The sequence below is a fragment of the Agelaius tricolor genome, unplaced genomic scaffold, assembly GCF_023055355.1.
Source record: "Agelaius tricolor isolate 1412-34295 unplaced genomic scaffold, bAgeTri1.0.p SCAF_7, whole genome shotgun sequence".
Lineage (NCBI taxonomy): Eukaryota > Metazoa > Chordata > Aves > Passeriformes > Icteridae > Agelaius > Agelaius tricolor.
The window spans coordinates 10,503,976-10,525,704 of NW_027269267.1; the positions used below are offsets into that span (position 1 = coordinate 10,503,976).

At 38.9% G+C, this 21,729-nt stretch overlaps 1 protein-coding gene across 8 annotated transcripts in view; it reads left to right on the forward strand.

Annotated features, from left to right (window-relative positions):
- Positions 1–21,729, forward strand: part of DMD (dystrophin) — a 1,148,686-nt gene that overhangs the window by 92,479 nt on the left and 1,034,478 nt on the right. Inside the window, exon 1 of one of the 8 annotated variants that reach the window (XM_071430339.1) lies at positions 8,479–9,097. The exons of the other annotated variants lie outside the window; for them this stretch is intronic. Within the exon in view, the coding sequence (XP_071286440.1) occupies positions 9,001–9,097 (97 nt within the window). The 5' untranslated portion in view covers positions 8,479–9,000. Of the gene's footprint in view, positions 1–8,478; positions 9,098–21,729 lie in introns of those variants that run through there. 8 annotated transcript variants of the gene reach the window in all.

Here is a 21,729-nt window from a genome sequence, read left to right on the forward strand (position 1 = left end):
CCCAGTTTTCTGTCTGCAGTGGATGCCAATTTAGGCTTTTGGCCAAAACTGTTCCTGGAAGTCAAGAGCTCAGTTCTGTTCCTATCAGAAGTCTCATACAAAGTTTCTTGGTGGTTTTCAAAAGGATGTTTTTCTCACTGATAATGTAGCCCCATTTTGCCAGCCAGAGAAGAAGTAGAAGAATGCTTTTACTCAAGTCTGTTGAATTGGGAAGTGTTGACAGACATGGAGACAGTTTCAGGAATATATTGATGGCAACAACTATTGTTATTCTAACTGTGCATATATTAAAGTCAGACAGGGATAAGCCTGAAATGGTTTTGAAGAAGCTTTGTGCCTGCATCAAGGAAGCATCCTTCCTGAGCTTTTGTGGTTCCTGTTGAGAGAAGAGGTGAGCGAGACCTTATGGGAGAGGGCAGTTAATATTCCTTGACAGGAAACCTCTGTGCACCATGGTGTTGAGACATCTTTCTCTTCCAGCTTTTCCTAACTGAACCTAAAATGTCTTTGGGTAACTACACAAAAAAAACCAAAAAAAAACCCAAACCAACAAAAAGAAAAAAAAAAACCCAAAAAAACCCAAACATGGAGATTTCAGTTAAAATTATGAAAGTGGGTAAAAGAATAAAAAGAGAAGTTTAACAGTGAGTCCTCTGTCATGACCATTCCAAGCAGACAAGCACAATGACAGTCATGGCCTTGGCATCCTGGCCAGGTTTGATTTCAGTACAAATTTCAGTACTTGTAGTTTTCTAAAGGTCAGATATCAGGAATTGCTGCGTATCTGGATGAGAAGAAGGCACTAAAACTTCCCAGGTGCCAATGCTGTTGCTAACATTTTTGAACTGCATGCTGGAGCTAGGGTACCTTGTGTGTGGTGAACCTTTGTTTATGCAGTCTCTGTGTTTGCTGGCTGGGATACTGTTTTGCTTGTCTTTTTGTACAATTTTCTGTCCTTTAGACCAAATCTAGCAATTCCAAAACAATCTGAGGAGTTGAGAATGCAGCAGCATCCACATGTTGCACATCACCCCATTGAAGTGGGAGTTGATGCTTTTACTGGAATTGGCATTCTGTTTGTATCAACTGAACTCATATTTTTCTGGGAAATGTGCAAGATAAATACTTTCTGGTGATAATGAGGCTGTTAAATTCTGCATTTTTTGCATGAAAAGGGTCAGTAATGTAAAATACTTTGAATCAAGTAATGTAATACCATCTTTTTTAATCTTAGTAAATATGCCCTGAATTATAAGTAGTTAAAAAAAATAAATATTAACTGCTCAGGGAACATGTATTGACACAACACCTTATTTCCATGTGCAGTACCTGGTTCAAGGATTCACCTTTTGTAATTATTTTAACTAAAATTTGAGCTATTTTATATACTTTGTTGATATAATCAAAATCTCAGCTATTGTACTGATACAATACAAAATTGATTGCACTCTGATATTATGCAAAACAGTGTTAAAAATGAAGCCTGGCAGGCAAAGTGATCCTTGGCAGCTGCCACCCTGCTCGCTGGTGCCATTCAGCGTCCTAGATATGCTGGAAGTTTGACAAGATGCAGGAGAGAGGGTTTAATTAGGCCACAGTTTTACTAATTCAACTAATCTGTGAGTTATGCATCAATCACCCCATCACAATGCAGTCACTTCTTCGTCTGTCATTCCTGTTTGTTTGGAAAGTGCTCGTGGTCTCATGTGGCTCCAGGCCACCCCAGGTGTGGGGTTGGGAGGGCTGAGGCCATGGGGCTCCCCAGTTCCTGTCTGCCTGAGAAGTGACTCTTTAAGGGTCTCACCTTCTCCTAAATCTGCTTTCAGCTCTGGCTGAGAGAGAAAAGGTTCTTGCTGAAGTGGCTGCTAAGTTACTGTTGTGTGGCCTTTCAACCAGGGCCTACAGGGCAGCCCAAATAATTCACTGTTCTGTGACTCTTCTGTGGATTAAAAAAAAAAAAATTAATAAAATATGCACAGTGTCTCCTTCAAACTTTTCATAAAAAAGGACATTCAGTGAAAAATCAACTTTCAAGGTCTCTGTGCTGAAGTTGATAAGGTTATTGAGCACTAAGAGCTGTGGATGGTGAATTCAGCTTCTGTTTCACGTTTAGATTTTTATCTCAAATCCCATATAAAAACAAACACACACAAAAATCCCCTGAACCCATGACTACAAGTGCTTTTTTGTCTATACATTAATTTCCACAGAAACCAAGCTGGCTAGTCCAGTTTGTCCTTCTACATTTTACACATGCTATAACAAAATAGTAGACATCCAGTCTTAAACATCCAAAGCTAAAACAGATTATTCAATGACAGGGGTAGAAACTATGCAGCATGTTATTTCTGCTGACAAGGGAGGGTAGGAAAGGTATAACATGCTTTTCTTTGTGGGCCCCACTGTTAACTTGCATTGTGGCAAGAGCCCTGGACACCTCAGAGAGAACTCTCCTTTCTAAGGCAGTAAGTCTGCTGTGAAGTGGAAGGCAACCACCATGGATTTTACTTTGGTTTTATTTAGAATATATATTAAAACATGTTCTAATATTGCTGTGTGCCTTTATTTCCTATTACAGGAAGAGAAAATGTGAAGATTTTAATATTCTGAGCTCTCATTATGGTATTTATCCAAGGAAGGGGAGAAAGTGTTCCAAAGTCAACTGCTGACATGCACAGAAATCCAGACAACAGGAACCCCACACTCTCTGGCTAGGCTTGTTCACTGAATATTAAGGAATTTGCTTTCTGTGTCCTATATTCTTGGGGGTTTTGGGAACATTTTACAGATAAAATGGTTTGGATAAGTTTTCTCTGTGTGGGGTGTTTGTTATTTGAGGGACTGGCTAGGGTTTTTCTGAAACAATTACTGGTGTTTAATGAACAGGTGTCACAGAGTTGCCTGGGATTTTAACTTAAAGCCTCAACTGAAAAGCAAAACCTTAGAAGTGTTGCCTGTTAAGAACTCTAAGTTGCCATCTTTGGAGATTTTGGATTTGTGTTAGCAGTTGCAGTCTCATCAGCATTATTAACCTGGTTTTAATATTAATGCAACCCAAACAACATAAGTAATTAATTCAGGAAAAAATTATCAAAGAAAAAATAAGTTTGAGCTATTACAGGAATTGGGAATAGGGCAGAATTTGCTTTAATTAATTTTGTTATATATAGCTGTCGTATGCATGTTGCCAGCTGGTTAATGATCCATCAGAAAACCAATACAGTGAATTGGAAATACCGCTAAAGCAGAATATATCTGCAGCAGCAGTAGAAGTAGCCAATAGAACACATTTCAAAGCATGTGATCTCCAAAACATTTATTGACCAACTGCTATTGAACTAGTTCCCTAATTTAGCTTGTGTGACAATCATCTGCATTTGGTGAAAATTGAGAGAAACATGGAATGCTTTGCTGGAGAGCTGTACCAGATGAGAGTGCTGATGAAGTCAAAACCACAGCGAGCTGAGTACTGGCTCATGGGCTGCACAGAAGGGCAGGCTGTAAGGTGTGTGCTAGATCTGGGTGGTTTGGTTTTGTTTTGAATTTAATTAATTTTGACATTTTTTTTAATTACTGGTACATCTGTTATACATCATTTTATACATGGACTGCAACTGTAGAAAGAATGAACAAATTAAGGTGCTTAAGTCAGTAATTATTTCAAGCGCAGTACTGCTGAACTATGTATTTTTCTGAAGAAGTCAGGATATAAATGGAAGAAGGTTAAAGCTGTGTAGCTCATATCAGTCTGATTTAAAATGGGCTGTAAGAGAACAAAATACATGTTTTATGTAATTAGCATGAACTTCACGTCACTGTTCAGTTTTGTGCTAACAGAACATACAAGCCTTCCTTAAGGAGGAAGATTGGGAACATTTGCTGAAGAGTTCAAAGTCACCAGTTCTCTGAGTGTTAAACAGAGAAACTGTATGTTTCTGCTTCCTGATGTGTGTTAAATATTTGGAGAATGAGTTAACCAGATTTATTTTTTCTTGCTAGAACCTACTGTTTTAAATTCAGTGTCACTGAAATACATATGCTATGTGAGAACCAAATGTAGACTGTGTGTTGGCTTATCTGTAGACGTAAGCAGAGGTTGACATTAAAAATCCTCAATAGTTACTGCATGTGAGAGATTATATTATCCACGTTTGCAGCAGTGTTCAGATGACTAAATCACACAGCAATATTCAGAATTAATGTAGAGTATCCACTTTTTAGTGTGCCGTGGTCTGCATCTCAGAGAACTGTTTCTGTAGCATTTTTTGTGAATAACTTTTTAACGTTCTGTAATATGAAATCCTGTTCTTGCTGAGGAAATCACTCCTTATTACTGTTGTAAGTACATCTGTAATAAAATTTTGGAAAAAAAAAGCCATAAACGTGATCAATCTTATTTCAAAAGGTTGGTCATGAGTCCTCCTAACACATTTTGAGATCAGTGTGTTTTGAGCTTTCATCTTATGACAAATGCCTGAACCTAGCTGAATTTCATGTACCTTAGATTCAGTTAAAAAAATAAAGCTGAATTCTGCACAAAAATAACTGGATAAGCTATGGTGCAGGGGAGCAAAGTTTTTAAACCCCTGAAAGTTTCAGCTCCTGGGATGTCTGTCAGATTTCTGGCTGGATGACTTGAGACATACATGTGTCAAACTTCTCTCTGGCCAACACCATGGTCCTGTCTGCATGATGAGGCCTCTGAACCTTTCCGTTGGAAAGGGCTTGTAAGCATCCTTGTGGAGAGGATGGTGGCACTGGCCTTTTGGTTTATAGAGACATGACTTTTAAGCATTTTTAGTTTTCAGTTTTCCATACACTTGTCTGTAGTAATTTTTTTAAAATCTTGAGCAGTCAAAGCTACATTTGCTGAAATTTTCAGAACTTGTCCTCTTCAAACGGTTGAAATATTGCCATAAAAATGAAAGTATTGGTGTGTCTAATTATATTGGAAAGTGACTGTTTATGCACAGATTACTCTTATACATCAGAAATCCTATAATTGAAAAGTAGTTAATATAGAATGATTAACAGTAAGAAAAAATAATGCCTGTCTGTGTTATCCAAACAAACTTCCCAGTGCTTTTATTGGAGGCGTTTATTAATCTAAACATGCACAGTATATCATTAACGTATTTTCTTGCATGATTGATCGATTGAATTAGTTGCTCACTGGGAGAGGCATGAAGTACCTAAGTATAATGGGAGGCAAGGAAAAAGGGAAGAGAAATTGACTTTCTCCAGGAGATATATCAGCAAAACAAATGAACAATTTTTGCTAAGCAAAATCAGCATTCATTTCTGCATACTGGGGAGAGTGCATTATGGAGAGCATCATGTAGAGCTGAAGGTCAAGGCCAATCTGCTTGCTTCCTGTTTTTCAGTGATCCATTATTTACTCTTGCTTGGTCAGAGTCACTTGTGCTTCCAAAGAGATAAACAACAAAAAAAAAGAAATTGCATCAAGAAGACGCTCTACAAGGTACCTCAGTTACCACTGTCATGTGCACACACCACCACAATAGAACTCAAGCACCCTGAATGCACCAATCAGTCCCTCTAGTAGCAGTGAAACAATTAAAACAAACAGATATGTCATTGCCATAAGCTGTAGATGGGCTAGGAAGAGAATTGTCACCCAAACAGGCTGGAGTTTCTTTGCCTACTGAGTTTTCAGTACTGTAAAAAGCAGAATACCACTTGATGAGTGTTTTTCCACTTGTCATTTATTTCTGCTTTTTCCAAAATGAGGACAGATCTGTATAAGACAAAAAATTATGTATTTGTGTTATTGTAGATTCTGGGAGCGCAACCCATGGAGCTTTCTCTCTAAAGCAATTCATTCCATATGGGTGGGTTGCTATAATTATATCTATGCAGATGCTGAATCCACTTACAATATGCAGAAACCACGGCTGTTGTTTTTGCAGAAAAATGCAGAAAAAGCTAGAGACAAAAGCCAGCTATTAATCTGGCCTATTAGTATGTGGACAGAATGACTGATACTGGTTTCTCCTCCCAGATTCTCCATTTGTCTCTGGGCTGTTTTTCTATACAGCTAGTGCGCACAAAAGATACAAACACTGGTGTATCGCAGTTTCCTTCTTCTCCAAAAAAGATAGTTTGTAATATTTTGGTGGTTTTTTTTTGTTTGGTTGGTTTTTTTGGGTTTTTTTTGGGGGGAGGGGGTTTGTTTTTGCCTTTTTTTTTTTTTTTTTTACCCAGAATAAAAAGGGCTACTCCCCGTAAACCTGATGTGTCTGGGAATCTGTGTGGCTGAACTGTATCTCATCCACTGTACTATGTTGCAGAGCAGTAATACTGAAGATAAACCACAGTGGGTCCCCCCCATAATGCCATGTTTATTTGTCTGGAAATACTTTTCATCATTCCCTCATTTCCCTGCTTCCTTTTTTGTAATTCTAAGGTATCTGGGTGGGAGAGGATTCTGGTGAAGTATATTTTGCCACACCAGATGCTCCAATTCTCTTTTCATTATTGTATGTCTTACTAACATATGAAATTTTTTTCTGGATATTTTCATCTATAATCTTGCACATCTTAAAATCTATTGAATTAGAAATTAAGCCTATGTTGAGTTCTTGGGTACTTCAGATCTTTGCTGCAAATACAAGCTATATGATCTATGTGCTCAAACTCATCTGTCGTGAAATACCATGTAAATTCCTCCTTGCTGTGTCTATGATTTAGAAATCGTAATGCAGCTAGAAGTGTGAAATATTAAGCATATCCTTTTATGTACTTGGAATTGATGGCGACTTCAAAGTCAGTCCTCATTCATTGCTTGGTTTGTTTCACTTCAGCAATGACTTGAACTGTGAACAAGAAGGAGCTGACAGTATTTCCAGATAGGCACTTTATAGTTGTGCACTTTGCAACTATATGATAGGACTATCTCTGTTGCCTTGAATGCAAAATTAGCTTGTTGATATGTGCTGCTACAGACAGAGGAACAGATGTAGTAATTCTACTTTATTTACATGAAATCTCTAAAAAGGCACTTTCTGGCAGCATGCTAGGAATAAATACAGTATCACATATAGAAACGGCACCATGCTATGTTAGCTCCTTCAGGTGTCAGCTGTGCCATTTGGATGTGGGCGAGAGCAGGGAGTCAGATCCCTCCCAGCAGGGCTGGGAGCTCTCTCGCACTCAGCAGCCCAGCAGCAACCTGCCCCTCTGCCCAGGGTCTCTGCTGAGAGCTGTGCAGGGGGCACCTACTGGTAACACCCCTGTGGGAGTCCTAGAGGAGGATATCAGATTTTCTGTTTTTTTATTTCTACTCATTTTTCCAAACAGGAGACTCTCTTACCTTGTTTCCTCATTTGTTTTTGGGGTTTAGGTTTTTGGTTTGGATTTCTTTGGTTTGGGTTTTTGTTTGTTTGTTTGGGTTTTATTTTTTGCTTTGGTTTGGTTTTTGTTTATTTGGTTTCTGCATCCACATTCCCCCCTCACCATTTACTTTTTGTGACTTGGATCTCCCCTGAGCTCATGTTTTCAGGCTTGTTTTTCATAGCCAAGACCTTGAGGAACTTTACTGAGATTCACAACTTGTGGGGGAAGAAGGGGCTGTCAGGGTGGGGAGGGATTGCAAACCATAGAAAAGTTCAATACATATAATCTTAGTAAAGAAGTGAGGCTTAAGTAAAACCCTATGAGTCTTTTGAGCCAGGAATGCAAGAACTGGTGAGTGATGCTGAGCTGGTCGCTGCCACAAGGGAAAGCTTTCCTGGGGGACTCTGCCTTTTCCCCCCTTCCTCTCTCCTCCTTTGCCATTGTGCACAAACTGAGGAAGGAAGTATTACCCCAGTGATGGTCCTTGCTCTCTCCGATCAGGTTTAAGCCAGGCTGCTGCCTCTATTGAATTGTCCCTTTTTTCTCTCACAGGTATTCAAACTTTCCACCATGGGGCTGGGGTTGTTTATTCAGCTTATGGGCAACCGGACGCATTAAAGATGAAATGCCTTGACTCTGAACTGCAGGCAGAAGTGGTGGGAGGAGACACAGCTAATTTGACTTGAAGGATGATTGATGTGTAGATGTCAATTTCTATTAATAGTCTTTTGAAATCACTGACGCAAGCGTGTTTTTCCCCCACTCAACAGAAAATATAAATAGAAAGACAACAAAACAACCCTATCCCTTTAATTCACGATACTCAGAAGCAGTTAAGCAAACTCTGTCATTTGAAAGTGTCCTCCACAGGCTGGCAAAAAGCAGCTTATGGTGGTGCTCTTACCACTTTAAGAATATCAAGATGCTTTAACAGAGCTATCCACTTACTGTTAAAATGTATAAAGAACAAAAAGCAAGTGTCACCTACAGATAGGCTTAGATAAATTGCTTAAAAATGTACAGCTCCCTCATTAGACAGCCATTCGTTGCATGAAAAGAACTAGATGTATTTGTCGAGGTGTAGCTATAAAAGCCACGTTCAAAATGAAACAGAGTTGAGAGCCTGAACGCACAGCACTGTTATTCAGAAGTAGCTTTCGAGCAGAGAGTTTCAACGGGAAGGTGCTGTTTGGTTGGACACAAATCAGCAAACATTTAGCTGAAGCTGAATAATTCAAGCGTGCACGAAGAGCTTTCTGAAGAGAAAAATCGCAAGAATAAAAAAGAGAGGAAATCTTCAAACATTCGCATCAGCCTTAGAGGACAATACGAGCAGCAGGATTTGAAACAGATTTACAGATGCACTCTCTTTAGGCAGGGAGAATGCTCATTAAATGCAAGATGCTTCTGTGGCTCGTGGGCTTGCACGGAGGTAGAGGTTTGCAAGACTGACGTATCAGATAAAGTCAGAGTGGTTACCACACCGACGGTGTAGCAGCTGCATAATAAATGATGGAGAGAATCATGTTAGGCATGCCCACCTAACCTAACTTGAATCATGCGAAAGGGGAGCTGCTGGAATTCAAATAGACTTTCTGGTTCCCAGCAGTCGGCAGTAATAGAATGCTTTCAGGAAGATGACAGATGCAGGGGAAAGATGCTGTTTTGCACTATCTTGATTTGTTACGGCAGCCAACTTATTGGCATGATGGAGTGACAAGAAAAGCAGCTGGCATGGAAGGTAGGATTATCAAAGCTATTGCATCATTATGAATGTAATTAGAAACTGACCATGACAAAGCATATGCTAGAATGAGCTGTCACTGATGACAGAGGATTTGTTGCTGAGGTCTTGAAACTCTGAAAACAAAATTCCTCGTGCAAAATGGATTTTGCAGTTTCATTTATGCTCATGTTACTCTTTCTTTCCTGCTTGCCTGCAAGCTCAGGGAATTGCTTGCTTGAAAGAGAGTGTTCTGTTAGGATGAGACTGAAGAATAAAGTATTTTCTAAGTCTCTGAAGCCTCATGTAGATAGAAACAAACAAATGTGAAACAAGACTGGGAAAAGCTCCCTCTGATTCACTAGCAAGCTCTGATTGATATATTGGCATATTGAGAAATTCCAAGGAAATGAAGATGCATGCACTGAATGCTCTGGTATAATGAAAGGATATTATTGCATGTCTCTGCTTTACAGTTAGTTTTTATGACAGGTTTTATTCCCCATCAGTTATTAGCTCTTGACATTTATCCGGTTGTTCAGAATTATATAAAGAAAATACATCAATATCTCCTGCAGGGTTTCTCAACAACTCCAGCATCTGTTTCAGCTATTGAACTGTATTCACGTTTTGCCAACTTGATGCCTACCCAGCTGGTCTGTCATTTCTCGCTTGATTACTGTTCTTAATTTCTCTGTATCAACTTGTTTCAGACAGGATTCTGAAAGCTGTTAATGAGAAATGACAGTAACTGCTTAACTGTTGAGAACTTGAACATTCTCTTATTTTTGAAACATTAGAGAGCATTTCTGTGTGCATTTTATTAAAATCATGTTCTGTGTTGCACTGTGAGGTTTTGATATAAAATTGAATTTAGCTGTGAATACTTTAGATGGGTCACAAACATAACTTTTAACTGAATATTCTGAGAGAGTTTGAGAAAAATTACAGGTGTTTTCTTTGGTGTAGGTATTGTTTTATTGCATGATGCTTCCTCCTGTCCTCCTCTCCCCCCCACAACATATACATTCTCCCTCTCTGTCACGGTGAACAGTCATTAAGTGTATATTGTACATATTGAAATATATTTTATCACCACTAGGGTGAAACGGCTAAGCTGCTCCGAACAGGTGATAGGAACAGGTTTAAAACAGACGTCAGCTCTATCAGAGTGGATCGCCCTCGATCACAGAAGTGAAAGTAGTGCTTTGTAAATGTAAGGCATTCTCTTTCTTCCTATTCAAAGGTTCAACAACCACTCAAACACTGCTTGATAGCTCTCAGGCTATGATTATGTTAAATTACTTGGATTATTTTGCTTTACATAGAAGAAATGCTTTCTTCTACGTAAACTCTATTCTTCATTAGATTTATAGTTTTTTTTTCACAGGGGATAATCAAGAAATCTCTTGCCAAACTGGATATTCACTTTCTGACTTTATCTTAAATTACTTTGTTGGCTGTACTCTGTGTTGTCTTGTCAACAGGGATCAGGCTATTAAAGACTAAATGTTGCTGAGTAAAACTGTAACAGTTTTAGAAAGATAGATGTTTCTAGATACACAGCAGTGAACCAGCCTTTGGAAAGTTTGAATGTAAGGATTAGTAAAACTAATACGTAGTGTTATTTAGCTTGAGCATTTCCCTGTTTTGATCATCTACAAGAGACATTTTAAATGATTTTGTAACTGCTGGGAGGGGAGATGCACTCATTAACAGAGAGGATCACTGTGGAGTATGAATAACCAGAAATAGTTCTGTAGTTTCGATGAAAATAAAATTTTATTCTACTTCATGAAGTTCAATTTAACAATAATTTCTCATTGTTGATCATGGTGAAACCATAGAGGGAGTAACCCCTATAAACAGCTTAAGTCCCATTCTCCTTTTCAGGGTAGCAGTAAAACTGTTTTAGATTGCATATATTATATTTGTACTCCTGAAGCTGCTTAGTCTCTTCACGTCCCCGGAGTGCTGGCTGGCAGTCATGCAGTAGTTACTTAAAATGGTCTTTTCCCTGAGGTGCCAGTAATTGTAACTTCATGCTGTCTGTGGCCATCACCCAGCTGACAAGTGATTTTATAGTTTGTTTCTGTTTTCCCTCTAGTATTTGGTTTAAGCTTTCTCTTTCACTGATGAATTAATAGGACACTAGGTGGAGCCAGCTGTTGATTATAAATAGACCTACAGTAATACAGGCCTATCTAATGAGCAAGCTCGGTATATAATGCTTATTATTAAAAGTAACAATTTAAAATGTTAAGAATTGAGTTGAAACTTAGTCATGAAAGTGTAGATCTGGCGAGATTAGAGGAAACCATATATTAATTTTTCTTTCCTTTTATTATCTTAGAAATTTGTAATCAAATAAGAAAAATAATAATAAGGAAAGAGCGTCTATATTCAATAAAGAGGGCTAGGAAGCAAATAAACGGAAATAGAAAAAGAAGCAGCAATAAGAACCAGCAGATGTTTCTACTATAGATACATGCAGATATCCAGTTGTGTATGTACATCCTTTGCCTGATGCACACAGATATTCTCTCATCCTTACATTTAAATCTTCCTTCCGTTCTGTCTTCCTGAAGTAATTTATAGAGCTGACATCTTTCACTTTATATTTAGATATAGGATGCATGTTTTCAAATCTCTTCTTGGGAGGGTGTTCTAGAAGGTGTGCAAGGGCACAGAGAGTTGTCACTCATATGTTGGCCAGATATAATTAAGAAAACTCTGGAAGGTTATTTTCTGACTGAGGTGGAATCTGGTTGTATGTGCTCCTTCACATAATTCTGGTTATTAATCCTAGTCAAGGATTAAGAATCTGTAGTCCTCGGCAGTGTGACAACACAAGAAAAATACACTCACTTCCACACAGATATACAGATATGTACCTCGGGTGTGGTACATATATTAATTCAGCAAAGAAGAGATAAAAATCAGGGTGTATGTTGATACTTGGTTACATGAATTGAAGAGGAAAAAACAGGAAATAAGGAGCGTGAGGTGACAGGCAAAAACAGAGATTAAGGATGTGGGCTGGAGCAGTCTGGCAGAACAATGACAATTCCCATCAGCCTCTGTTAATTTAAGCACTTGCAAGTTCAGTCACTGCCTTTTTCTTACAGGATTAAAAGGGAATTAGGGTAGGGAGAGGCTCAAGTTAGTGAGGAAAACTTGTGGAGGAGGGAAATGACAGCCGACTAACACTCCAGGAGTAATGAAGTTTAGAAGACTGGAGATTGACCTTTTTGGATGTTATTCATAGAAACTTATAATTTTAGTAGTGACATAAGGGTTAGAATTGTCCTGTTAATAGAAAATCAAATTGTGCATGGACCTAGTGCTTTTTGGAGGGGCCTTGCAAGAAGCAGTGCTGCAATGCCAACCCTAAGAGATCTTTTTTGTTACGAGCTGTGCAGTTTGTGCTCAACAGCAGAAGCATGGGAGGAGATCAGTTATGGTGGAGACAAAGATTATTAGTTTTGCAAATCACTGAATTGGGGCTAGGCCATGATTTCATGTTTTTAAAATTTATTTTAATGGATAGTCTTAGCCAAAAACAGAGCCTTTGAAATGTGTTATGGTGTCAGTACATCCATGTCTGCTTCTGTACATTTTCTGTCCACCCGCACCCCAGGACTGGCTTTGAACGAACTCATCCTGACATGTCCTGAATTTTCTTTCTGACAAAAGGAAGATGTGTGTAGTGTGGCAGCTCTTGGCTTTCTGCTGCTAGTCACCTGCTGCTTCACTCAGTTTGTGGTTCCTCCTGAAGAAGGTTGAATTCTAATTGAGAAATACCCACAGTGTGGGGAAGTGTCTGACCATCTTGGGCAAGGGCATGAGAGGCTGGGCCAGAAGAAAAAAGATGTGCTCTTTCTCTCTGTCAGTCAAAGCTGTCCTTTTAAAAATCCACTAGAATGAGGAGAAGGGCAGGAGGAGGGGAAATAGCACATAAGGTGACGAATGAAAGGGCTTTGGGTTTTCCATGAGACAGTCATTTGATGAATGAATGGTAATTGCCTTGCAAGAAAAGCATAAGGAAAGGCACATATGGAAGTCAAATTGTCCAAGGGATGTTAGTGAGCATCTGGTGATGTACTGCCAGAAAACATTATACAAAGACATATTGTATCTAAGCAAAATGTATTAATAAATTAAGGCTATTAGCAAAGAGGGAAGTATTTTTGTCCTTCAAAACCCAGAGTTCACATTTTGTAGGTTTTTAATTTAGTTATTCATACTGTGTAACAGAATTAATATTACTAACAATTTGGAGAAAGACATATTTCATAATAAATGCTAAAGGGTGTCGTTCCTCTCTACCACTTATAGAGGTTGGGGTTTTTTGGGTTGGTTTGTTGGTTTGTTTTGTTGATTTTTTTTTTCCACAGAATATTAAACCACATATCCCTGAAATCATATATTTTAACCTATTACTCTACTCTGCCCTTGTGAGGTCTCACCTGGAGTACTGAGCCCATGTGTGGGTCTCCTAAAACAAGAAAGACATGAACCTGCTGGAGAGGATCCAAAGGAGGGCCATGATGATGATCAGAGGGTTAGAGCACCTTCCCTACAAGGACAGGCTGAGAGGGTTGGGGCTGCTCAGCCTGGAGGAGAGAAAGCTCTGGAGAGGCCACAGAGAAGCCTTCCAGTACCTAAAGGGTGCTTACTAGAAAGCTGAGGAGGGACATTTTACAAGGCTCTGTAAGTGATAGGAAAAGGGGGAATTGTTTTAAGCTGAAGGAGGAAAAGTTTTGATGAAAAAGCAAGCGAGAGGGATAAAAAATGGGAACAAGTTTACCAGAAAGGGGATGCTTGCCCTATCCCTGGACACATTCAAGTTGGATAGGGCTCTGAGCAACTCAATCTAGCTGAGGTTGGAATAGATGACCTTTAAAAGGTCCCTTATAATTCAAACTATTGTGTCATTTCTTAAACTACAAGGTACCAGTGGTGTTGGATCTTTCCTGCCCTGTGCCACTAGCTCCAAAATGTCCATGAGATTCATGCAGAACTGAGGATATGAAACAGGAGCTGGACATGATAGACCTGGTAATGCAGTCATGAAACAGGGAGAGCTGAAATGGAGATGTGAAAGAAGAGAAATCAGGGCTTTACCAGAAATGGGAAAAGGGAAGTAATAATAGTTTTGCTTGCATTTTTTAAAATTTTTCTTTATGGTCTGAGCATCTGTGCATCAGAATCAGGATGCAAGATGCACCTGTTTGTAAAAATCAGAAACTTCTGGCTGCACTGCAGTTTATTTGGCTTTTATTATCTTTAGAATCGATCTTAGTCTTAAAAAAGGAAAATCTGAGAAATAAATCAAGATCAGTCAAGCAGGTTTTTTTGTTAATATCCTCAAGTTACCCAGATCAGTGTTTTACATTACAAGGTCTTTCTTTCATTTACGTTCCCCTTAAGATCCTGCTCATAGCACAACCAGTTCTCTGAATTGCTTGATGATACAGAGGCTCAGGATGGCCAAGGACATACAGTTGGTTTTGACCAATGCTGACAAGACTCTTCTTTTTTTCTTTCTTTTTTTTTTTTTCTTCCCCTCCATTCCCTCCTGCCCAAAATTTGCCAGAACTGGGCAAATCCGAAGATCAGAAAAAGTTAACACAAAATTTGAACAAAAACTGAGCTACTTGAAAGTTGTGTTTTCTTATCTAGTCTCACCTTCACCTCTTTTTGTGTCCTTCTGATAATTAGGAATAAAGAGTATGAGGAATTTCTTCATGGCATCAAATTTTTTTAGCATTCACTTTTGATCATCTATATTGATCTGTTTCCCTGAAATTTAAAAGCCACACTAAATTAAACTACCACATGCTGCTTTCTGTAGACTTTCTTTTTATGACTAGCTTGTTATTTTTTTACAGCCATTATTCAGGTCACACTTTTGCTTTTGCAAAAAATAAAGCACAGATACTGGGAAGAAGTTCATAATTTTATCTCTTTTTTTGTAACAAAAATCATTTAAATATTCCCACACAATGCTCATATTTAACACATCTTTATTTCTTATTACTATAAAATATAATTTATAATGGGAATTCCTCTGTAATTTGATATTAATGGCCCCAAATGGTATTTAAAAAATATCCCTTGGTACAAAGACCAGTGTTTCAAAGAGAAAGCTGAAATTTCATCAATTTGTTTAAATTAAGTGTTTTGACAAAAAACCCAAAAAAACCTCCAAAAACCACAAAAAACAACAACAACAACAAAAAAAACAACAACAACAACAAAAAACTTTTCACTTTCCAGTCCCAGGTTGGTTTCCATTCACTATTGGTAAGGACTGCAAACAATGAAATACTCAACCTGTTGTCTTCAGTAATGATTGCAGGCCCTGAATTGTGACTGAATCGGGTTTGATAACAAGGCAGAAAAGCAAAGGTATTAAACAACTTCATGTACATGGAAAATGTTATATCCATATTCTTCTGAGTCCTAATGGAAAGAATTTTTTAAACAGTGTGCTTTAGTGAAGTAGTTTTGGTGCCATTGAAATATTCAGTGACTGAAGATTGAAGTTAAGGGTATTAAGAACTTTAAGATGTTTATGGTTCAGAGTCTGTGATAATTCAAGCTAATGGTAAAATTACTGAATTCTCATTTCTTAGTGGCCTTGTTTTGGACTACTGAAAGGCACAAGGGATTTTTATGTTATGAATGAATTTGGTACTTAGCAAAACATTTCAAGAACAGTGAAATAAATTGCCAGCCCAGTGTGATTAAATCTATGTCTCCAGATATTTCTGCAGAAGCCAAGAACAAAAATCATATCACAGATGTTGATAAATCCCTAATTATATTTATTCCCAGGCTGTGTTATTTTTCAAAACTTCAAAAATAATGAGGATTAGGTAAGTGATCAGTTATGATGCTACCTGAACCAAGAACAAACAAATCCTGAGGCAGTGAGGGTTATGAGGAGACTCTCAGGCTACTAATTTAAGCATGTAATGAAGAAGCAAAAATTGAAAATTCTTGACATACACTGGCATCCTATGCCAGGTAAAACCAGCACAATCAAATGCCCTCAGAATGTGAAAAATCAAATATGGTTTGCTTCCTTCAGAGAATCTGTTCTTAATTTCCTGTTGGGTTTCTTTAGCAAGGTAAAAACGCTTGAAATAATAATATCTGAGTGTCTGTCAAAATACCTAATCCTACACTTTTCTTACAGGCACTGTTTGTTGAACTGTGTGGGCCTAAATGTGACTTTGAATCATCAGCCTTAGACAAAGTGTTAGTGCAGATGATGAGGGCCCCATAACAGTAGGGAAGTTGTATACTGCTGAAGAGAACCAATTAGGGTTATTCCTCCAGCAACAAGCAAATGAATTTTTCCTTAATGAGTCCTTAGTGAAAATGGTATTTACTGTAATATTGTGTGACCTGGCTGACCCATCAAATCAGAAGCAGCCCAAGCATCTCTGTTGTTGGAGCATACAATTTTGTATATCTGCCTAAGCCTAGAGAGCAGAACATGTATTAATTTATTATTATCTAATGTGGATGCTTTATTATCTATTTTGTGACATCAGGGTTTGTGGCATTTGAGAAATCATAGAGAAAAGTGACTTTGCTCTAGGGAACAATATGTAATTAATGTGAAGGGTCTGCATTGTATCTTGAAAACCAGGCACAGAATGATGACTGCTAACCTTGACCAGCTGGGAAGCTGTAAATACCCTAAGCAGAAAAGGGATTGCATTTTATGGCATTCTTGGTACTCACAGTTTGAGGATTTTACACTGAATGAAAATTGTGTTGTGCAGAGATGAGCCACCCATTGATGATTCTGAGATGCCATGGAAACAGAGGTACCCTTATTAGGCATTGCAGTTTGTGAGTGAGCCAGAGATAGGTATGTCATTGGGAATCCTCCACAGCTTCAACAGAAACACTGAAACTGAGAGAGAGGGACATGAAACATTTGCATTGAAAGAGAGAAGAAAAGAGCCAGTCAATTAGATGAGGGAGATGCAGTGGTGTCAGTTCAGAGGACTAACTTATTCTGCTGTTGCTGCATGCAACTTGTTGGTGTTTGCCAGGCCAGGAGATGAGTTTTTACCTGAGTGAACAACCACCTCAGAACAGCTTTATTATAATTCAGGAGAGAAAACACAAGGTACTTGGTTTGTGTTGCAGCAGTTTTCTTACCCCAGAAGTTGTAGAAATATGATAAAGCACAAAGAAACTACCGAGAGGTGTATCAGTGCTGAAATCGTCAGTTTTATTTTGTTCTCTGGGATTTTATTAGGTCATCACTTAAAAACTCACTTAAGGAAGTGAATTTTTTGGGAGGTTGTGGTCTAGGAGGGAGAATATATTTTCACGGGGGCGCTGGCATTGTGCCAGCATTAAACCATGACATTCCCATCTCTCTCATGTTAGTTTAAAGGGAAAATAAACTCAAACTCATATTGATAGTTGCAGCTGGACAGAGCTGCATTGACAAGACTGGAAAAGCCATTTTTTGTGTCCCCAGTGTAGGTATGGGACTGGGAAGCGTTGGCCTCACCCACATGAGCACTCCCCTGGATGGAGGTGTGGAGGGAGAGCAGGGCGCAGAGGTTCTGGCAGTGGTGATCCCTCTTTCCTAGGTGAAGTATTTGGCAAGGTTGATGGCCCAAGGGAAGGGGCTGCAGGGTTGCCTCCAGGAGAAAAGGCCAGGGGCTATCCTCTGCCTGACCCAGCTGCTTCCAGCCAGCTCCAGTGGATCCACTCCAGGGCACAGCCAAGCTGGTGGCGCCTCAGGAAAAACCTGTTTGAGGAAGGGGAAAGCTCTGCCCTGTACCAATTGAGGGGAAAACAGCATGAAACATCAGGGGGAGGACCAGGGTCAGAGTAGGATAGGAGATGGTGCTCCCAGTGCTGGAAAAGAGGTTCCCTACAGCTCTTGGAGAAGACTGTGCTGGAGCAAATATCCTCGAGGCAGTCCCTGGAGGACACAGGCGGGCTGCCCTAAAGGAAGCTGCCGCCTGTGAGGCTGCTGCTCCCTCCCACAGAGGGAGTGGGTAGTGCCTGAAGGGCTGTAGCCCGTGGGAGGATCCAGGCTGGCTCAGGGGAAAAGTGTGAAGAGGATGGAGCGGATCAGAGGAGCTGTTCCAGACTGAGCACAGTCTCCATTGCCCATCACCCTGTGTCCTGCAGAGTCAGAGCGGTGGGGAAGGAGTTGGGAGATAAGAGGCTGGGAAAAAAAGGGATATGGGGGGCAGGTATTATTTCAATAGTTTTGTCTTTGCTTTTTGCTATCCCATTCTAAATTAATTAGCAATAATTTACATTATTTTCCCCCAAGATGAGCCTGTTTCACCCATGACATAACTGGTAAGTTACTCTGTGTGTGTTGACACAAGATTTTGCATTCTGTTTTCTACCCTTGTCCTGTTGAGCCTGGGTGGGTGTCTGGCTGCTGACTGAGGTCATCCCACCAGAGTTGGGTCAAACAGAATTATTCCACCTGAGTTTTCCAAATTCACAGGACACAATGACTCAAGGTTGGTCATTTTTAGGGATAACTGGTATTAAGAGTATGTGGGTGTGGAGCACAGCTGATAGTTGGTAAAAAAGGAAAGTTTGTAAAGTTAAACTGCTCTCCATTTGAAGCAGCGTCACTCGAGGTATTTATCCAGAACTTGCCCTGAAAAGATGATGAAAATACATAGTGCAAAGGGCATTATTACTATTTTAAAGCTGCTGTAGGTTGTGTACACCTTAGCTAAGATTAGGGGCATGAGGAATTTATTTGAGCAACATCAAGACTGTCTTGCATTGCTAACGTTTTTGTCTCTTGGAGAGGAATTTAATGTATTGAAATTTTTCCTTGGCTGTACTAATAATATATAATCAAATCTTGAGTTTAACAAATTCTAAGGATGTTTCCTCACTTTTAAGCACTTAAAACTGAAAGAGATATGGTGCTGTGGCTGTGACAGGCTATTAATTCAAAAGGGTAAAAAAAGGAGCAAAAAAGCTTTATTAAAAAAGATATGTCATAAAAAATAATCACAGAAGTGTTTTTGTCCTTAAGGAAAGTGCTACTCAAATGGGTATCTTTGGCATTTTACAACACACTGGTTGTACAAATAATATCTGTTTTTCCTAACAGAGTTTGGGGGAAAAAATGCTTTTACAGTATTTGAATTGTTTCATCATTCTGAGATAATCAGTGAAGGAATAAAAGATTGTGTCTTCGAGTTGGGAAGGTGTCAAGAAATGTTTTATGGGGCTGCTGTCAGATGGGGGAAAAGCAGGATGTCCTTTTCAGGGTGTTGGAAGCTGTCTGCTGTAACTGGTTGCATTCTGGAGATTGTTTGGGCTCCTTTTCTACCATTTCTAACAGGATCAATGTTTGAACCAATGCAGTTGTTCAGTAGAAGTGCTGTCTGTAAAAGGAAGGTTGTACCCTTGCAGAGTGAATGGAGGTGGGATGGAGTCTGTCCAGAGGTGTTCAGATGCCACTTTGGAGCCCCCAGCAGAAACCTTGTGTTGATGGTTTTGCAAGACAAACTTATTTAAACTTTAAAACAAACAGACAAACAAAATATACACACACACACACATATATAGATACACACACACACACACACATATATATATGCAACATAGGCATTGCCTATGGAACATTGTTTGTTTTATTCATTAATAATTTCAACTTTGTGACTTAGAATTAAAGAGCATTTTTTGTTGAACCTCTGAGCTTCAGATATTGACAGTCTGATAGCACCAAGCTTGTTTCTGCATGGAAAACTGCAGTGGTTCCTCTTCCAAGATTTTACTAAAAATGGGAAAAGCCTTATTTTAATTGTTAAGGTTGTAGACCTCTGAAGGCCTAACTCAACATAAAGGAAATGTAAATGACTTGGTGTAGCTATAATATTTTCTGAAAAATCCTTTCCTTAGGAATTTTTCTCTTGAGAAGCTGAGAGGCCTCAGGAACAAAATGTAAACAATGATTATCTGCTGCTGTGGAATGCAACAGGTGCATCTGTGATTGGTCTCATGTGGTTGTTTCTAATTAATGGCCAATCACAGTCCAGCTGGCTTGGACTCTGTCTGAGACACAAGCCTTTGTTATGCTTTCTTTCTTTTTCTATTCTTAGCTAGCTTTCTGATGAAATCCTTTCTTCTATCCTTTTACTATAGTTTTAATATATCATAAAATAATAAATCAAGCCTTCTGAAACATGGAGTCAGATCCTCATCTCTTCCCTCATCCTCAGACCCCTGTGAACACTGTCACAACTTGGAAAATGTAAGGAGCCACAATTCTTTTGTTGGGGCCAAGACATTTTTTGTTATTTGTCTGTTATTTATCTGTTGTTTTTTGGATTGTACAGTAGCTCAGTAGTGATTTGGGCCTACTTGTCAAAATTTGTGAAGTGGATGTTATTTCTGGCTTCTTTATGCAATTTAGAGAACAGGCTTAAACATCAAGGTGAAGATTAGGGTTCAGTGGAGACACCCATGGAAATCTGGCTTTTCTTGGATATCTCTCCTTCCTACAGTGAAGTAGACTTGGGGAGGAGGCAGCAAACTGATTAGAAAGGGTCAGGTTCACATCTTCATCTGTTCCTTCTGGAGGTTACTCAAAGTGTAGCTATGGAAGCCTGGCAGTACTTTGTCTCCTTGTAACCAAAAAAATGAAATTACCCCAACCCATTACTGGAATACACTGTTAATCTTTATTGCAGATGCATTTTTAGATTAGATCTGTGATGTTTCTCTGTGCATTCTGGCATGTTGCTTTGCACCTGGAAGTAATTTGTTTTGGTGGTGGTGCTTGCAAGTAGTTTGGAATAGTCCAATTCCTTGTAGTAAGTGATGAGCTCCATTGCTCAAGAACAATGTAAGAGATATGTGGTGAGTTACTACAGAACCTTAAATTGAGCAAGAGAAAGCTCATCTATACATGAAGCAGGATTAATTTCATTAATTACATGATTATAGTTTCCTAAATTTGGGCTTGTTCTTTCAGGTTTTTTGATACTGTATTCCTACCAGGTTGCAATAGCGAATATTTTGATTGAATTAATACTGCTACTATTTCAGGAAAAAGTAGGGCTTTAAGGACCTTTTTGATTAACCCACAAGAGAGAATAGAGAAGCCACAGTAGAGAAGGAGTGAGTTTGTTTTTTTTTTTTTTTTCTTGGCATGAGAAATAAGGGTGCAGTAGACACACCTAAAATGAAACAGCTTCTATTTACTTCTGTAACTATTTGTTGAAGAATGAGTCCCTTAAGAGTGCAGAAGGAGAGGAAAGTTATTTGGGTCTAGGGAACACACCAAAGAACACATTTTTGTGTATATTTAGAAAACTTTTGTTTTTCTCCATGCATTTCAAGTGACTCGCAGCATGGTTCTATCATGGTGCATGAATTCAGCTCAGAGGAAAAAAAAATTGTGATTTGAGCCCTCAAATATTTGCTCTTTGTAACCTATCTGCAGTCATTTAAGATCAAGCCTGAAGTTTAATATTAAAGTAAATGTTGTTAACCCTGGAAAGTAAACAGCATGAGAATGATTGAGCTTTTTCCCCTCAGGAGAATGGATAGGCAGAGAGTGAAATACCTTGAATAAAATAATTAAGAAAATTAATTGTTTCCTTTTTACCTACTCA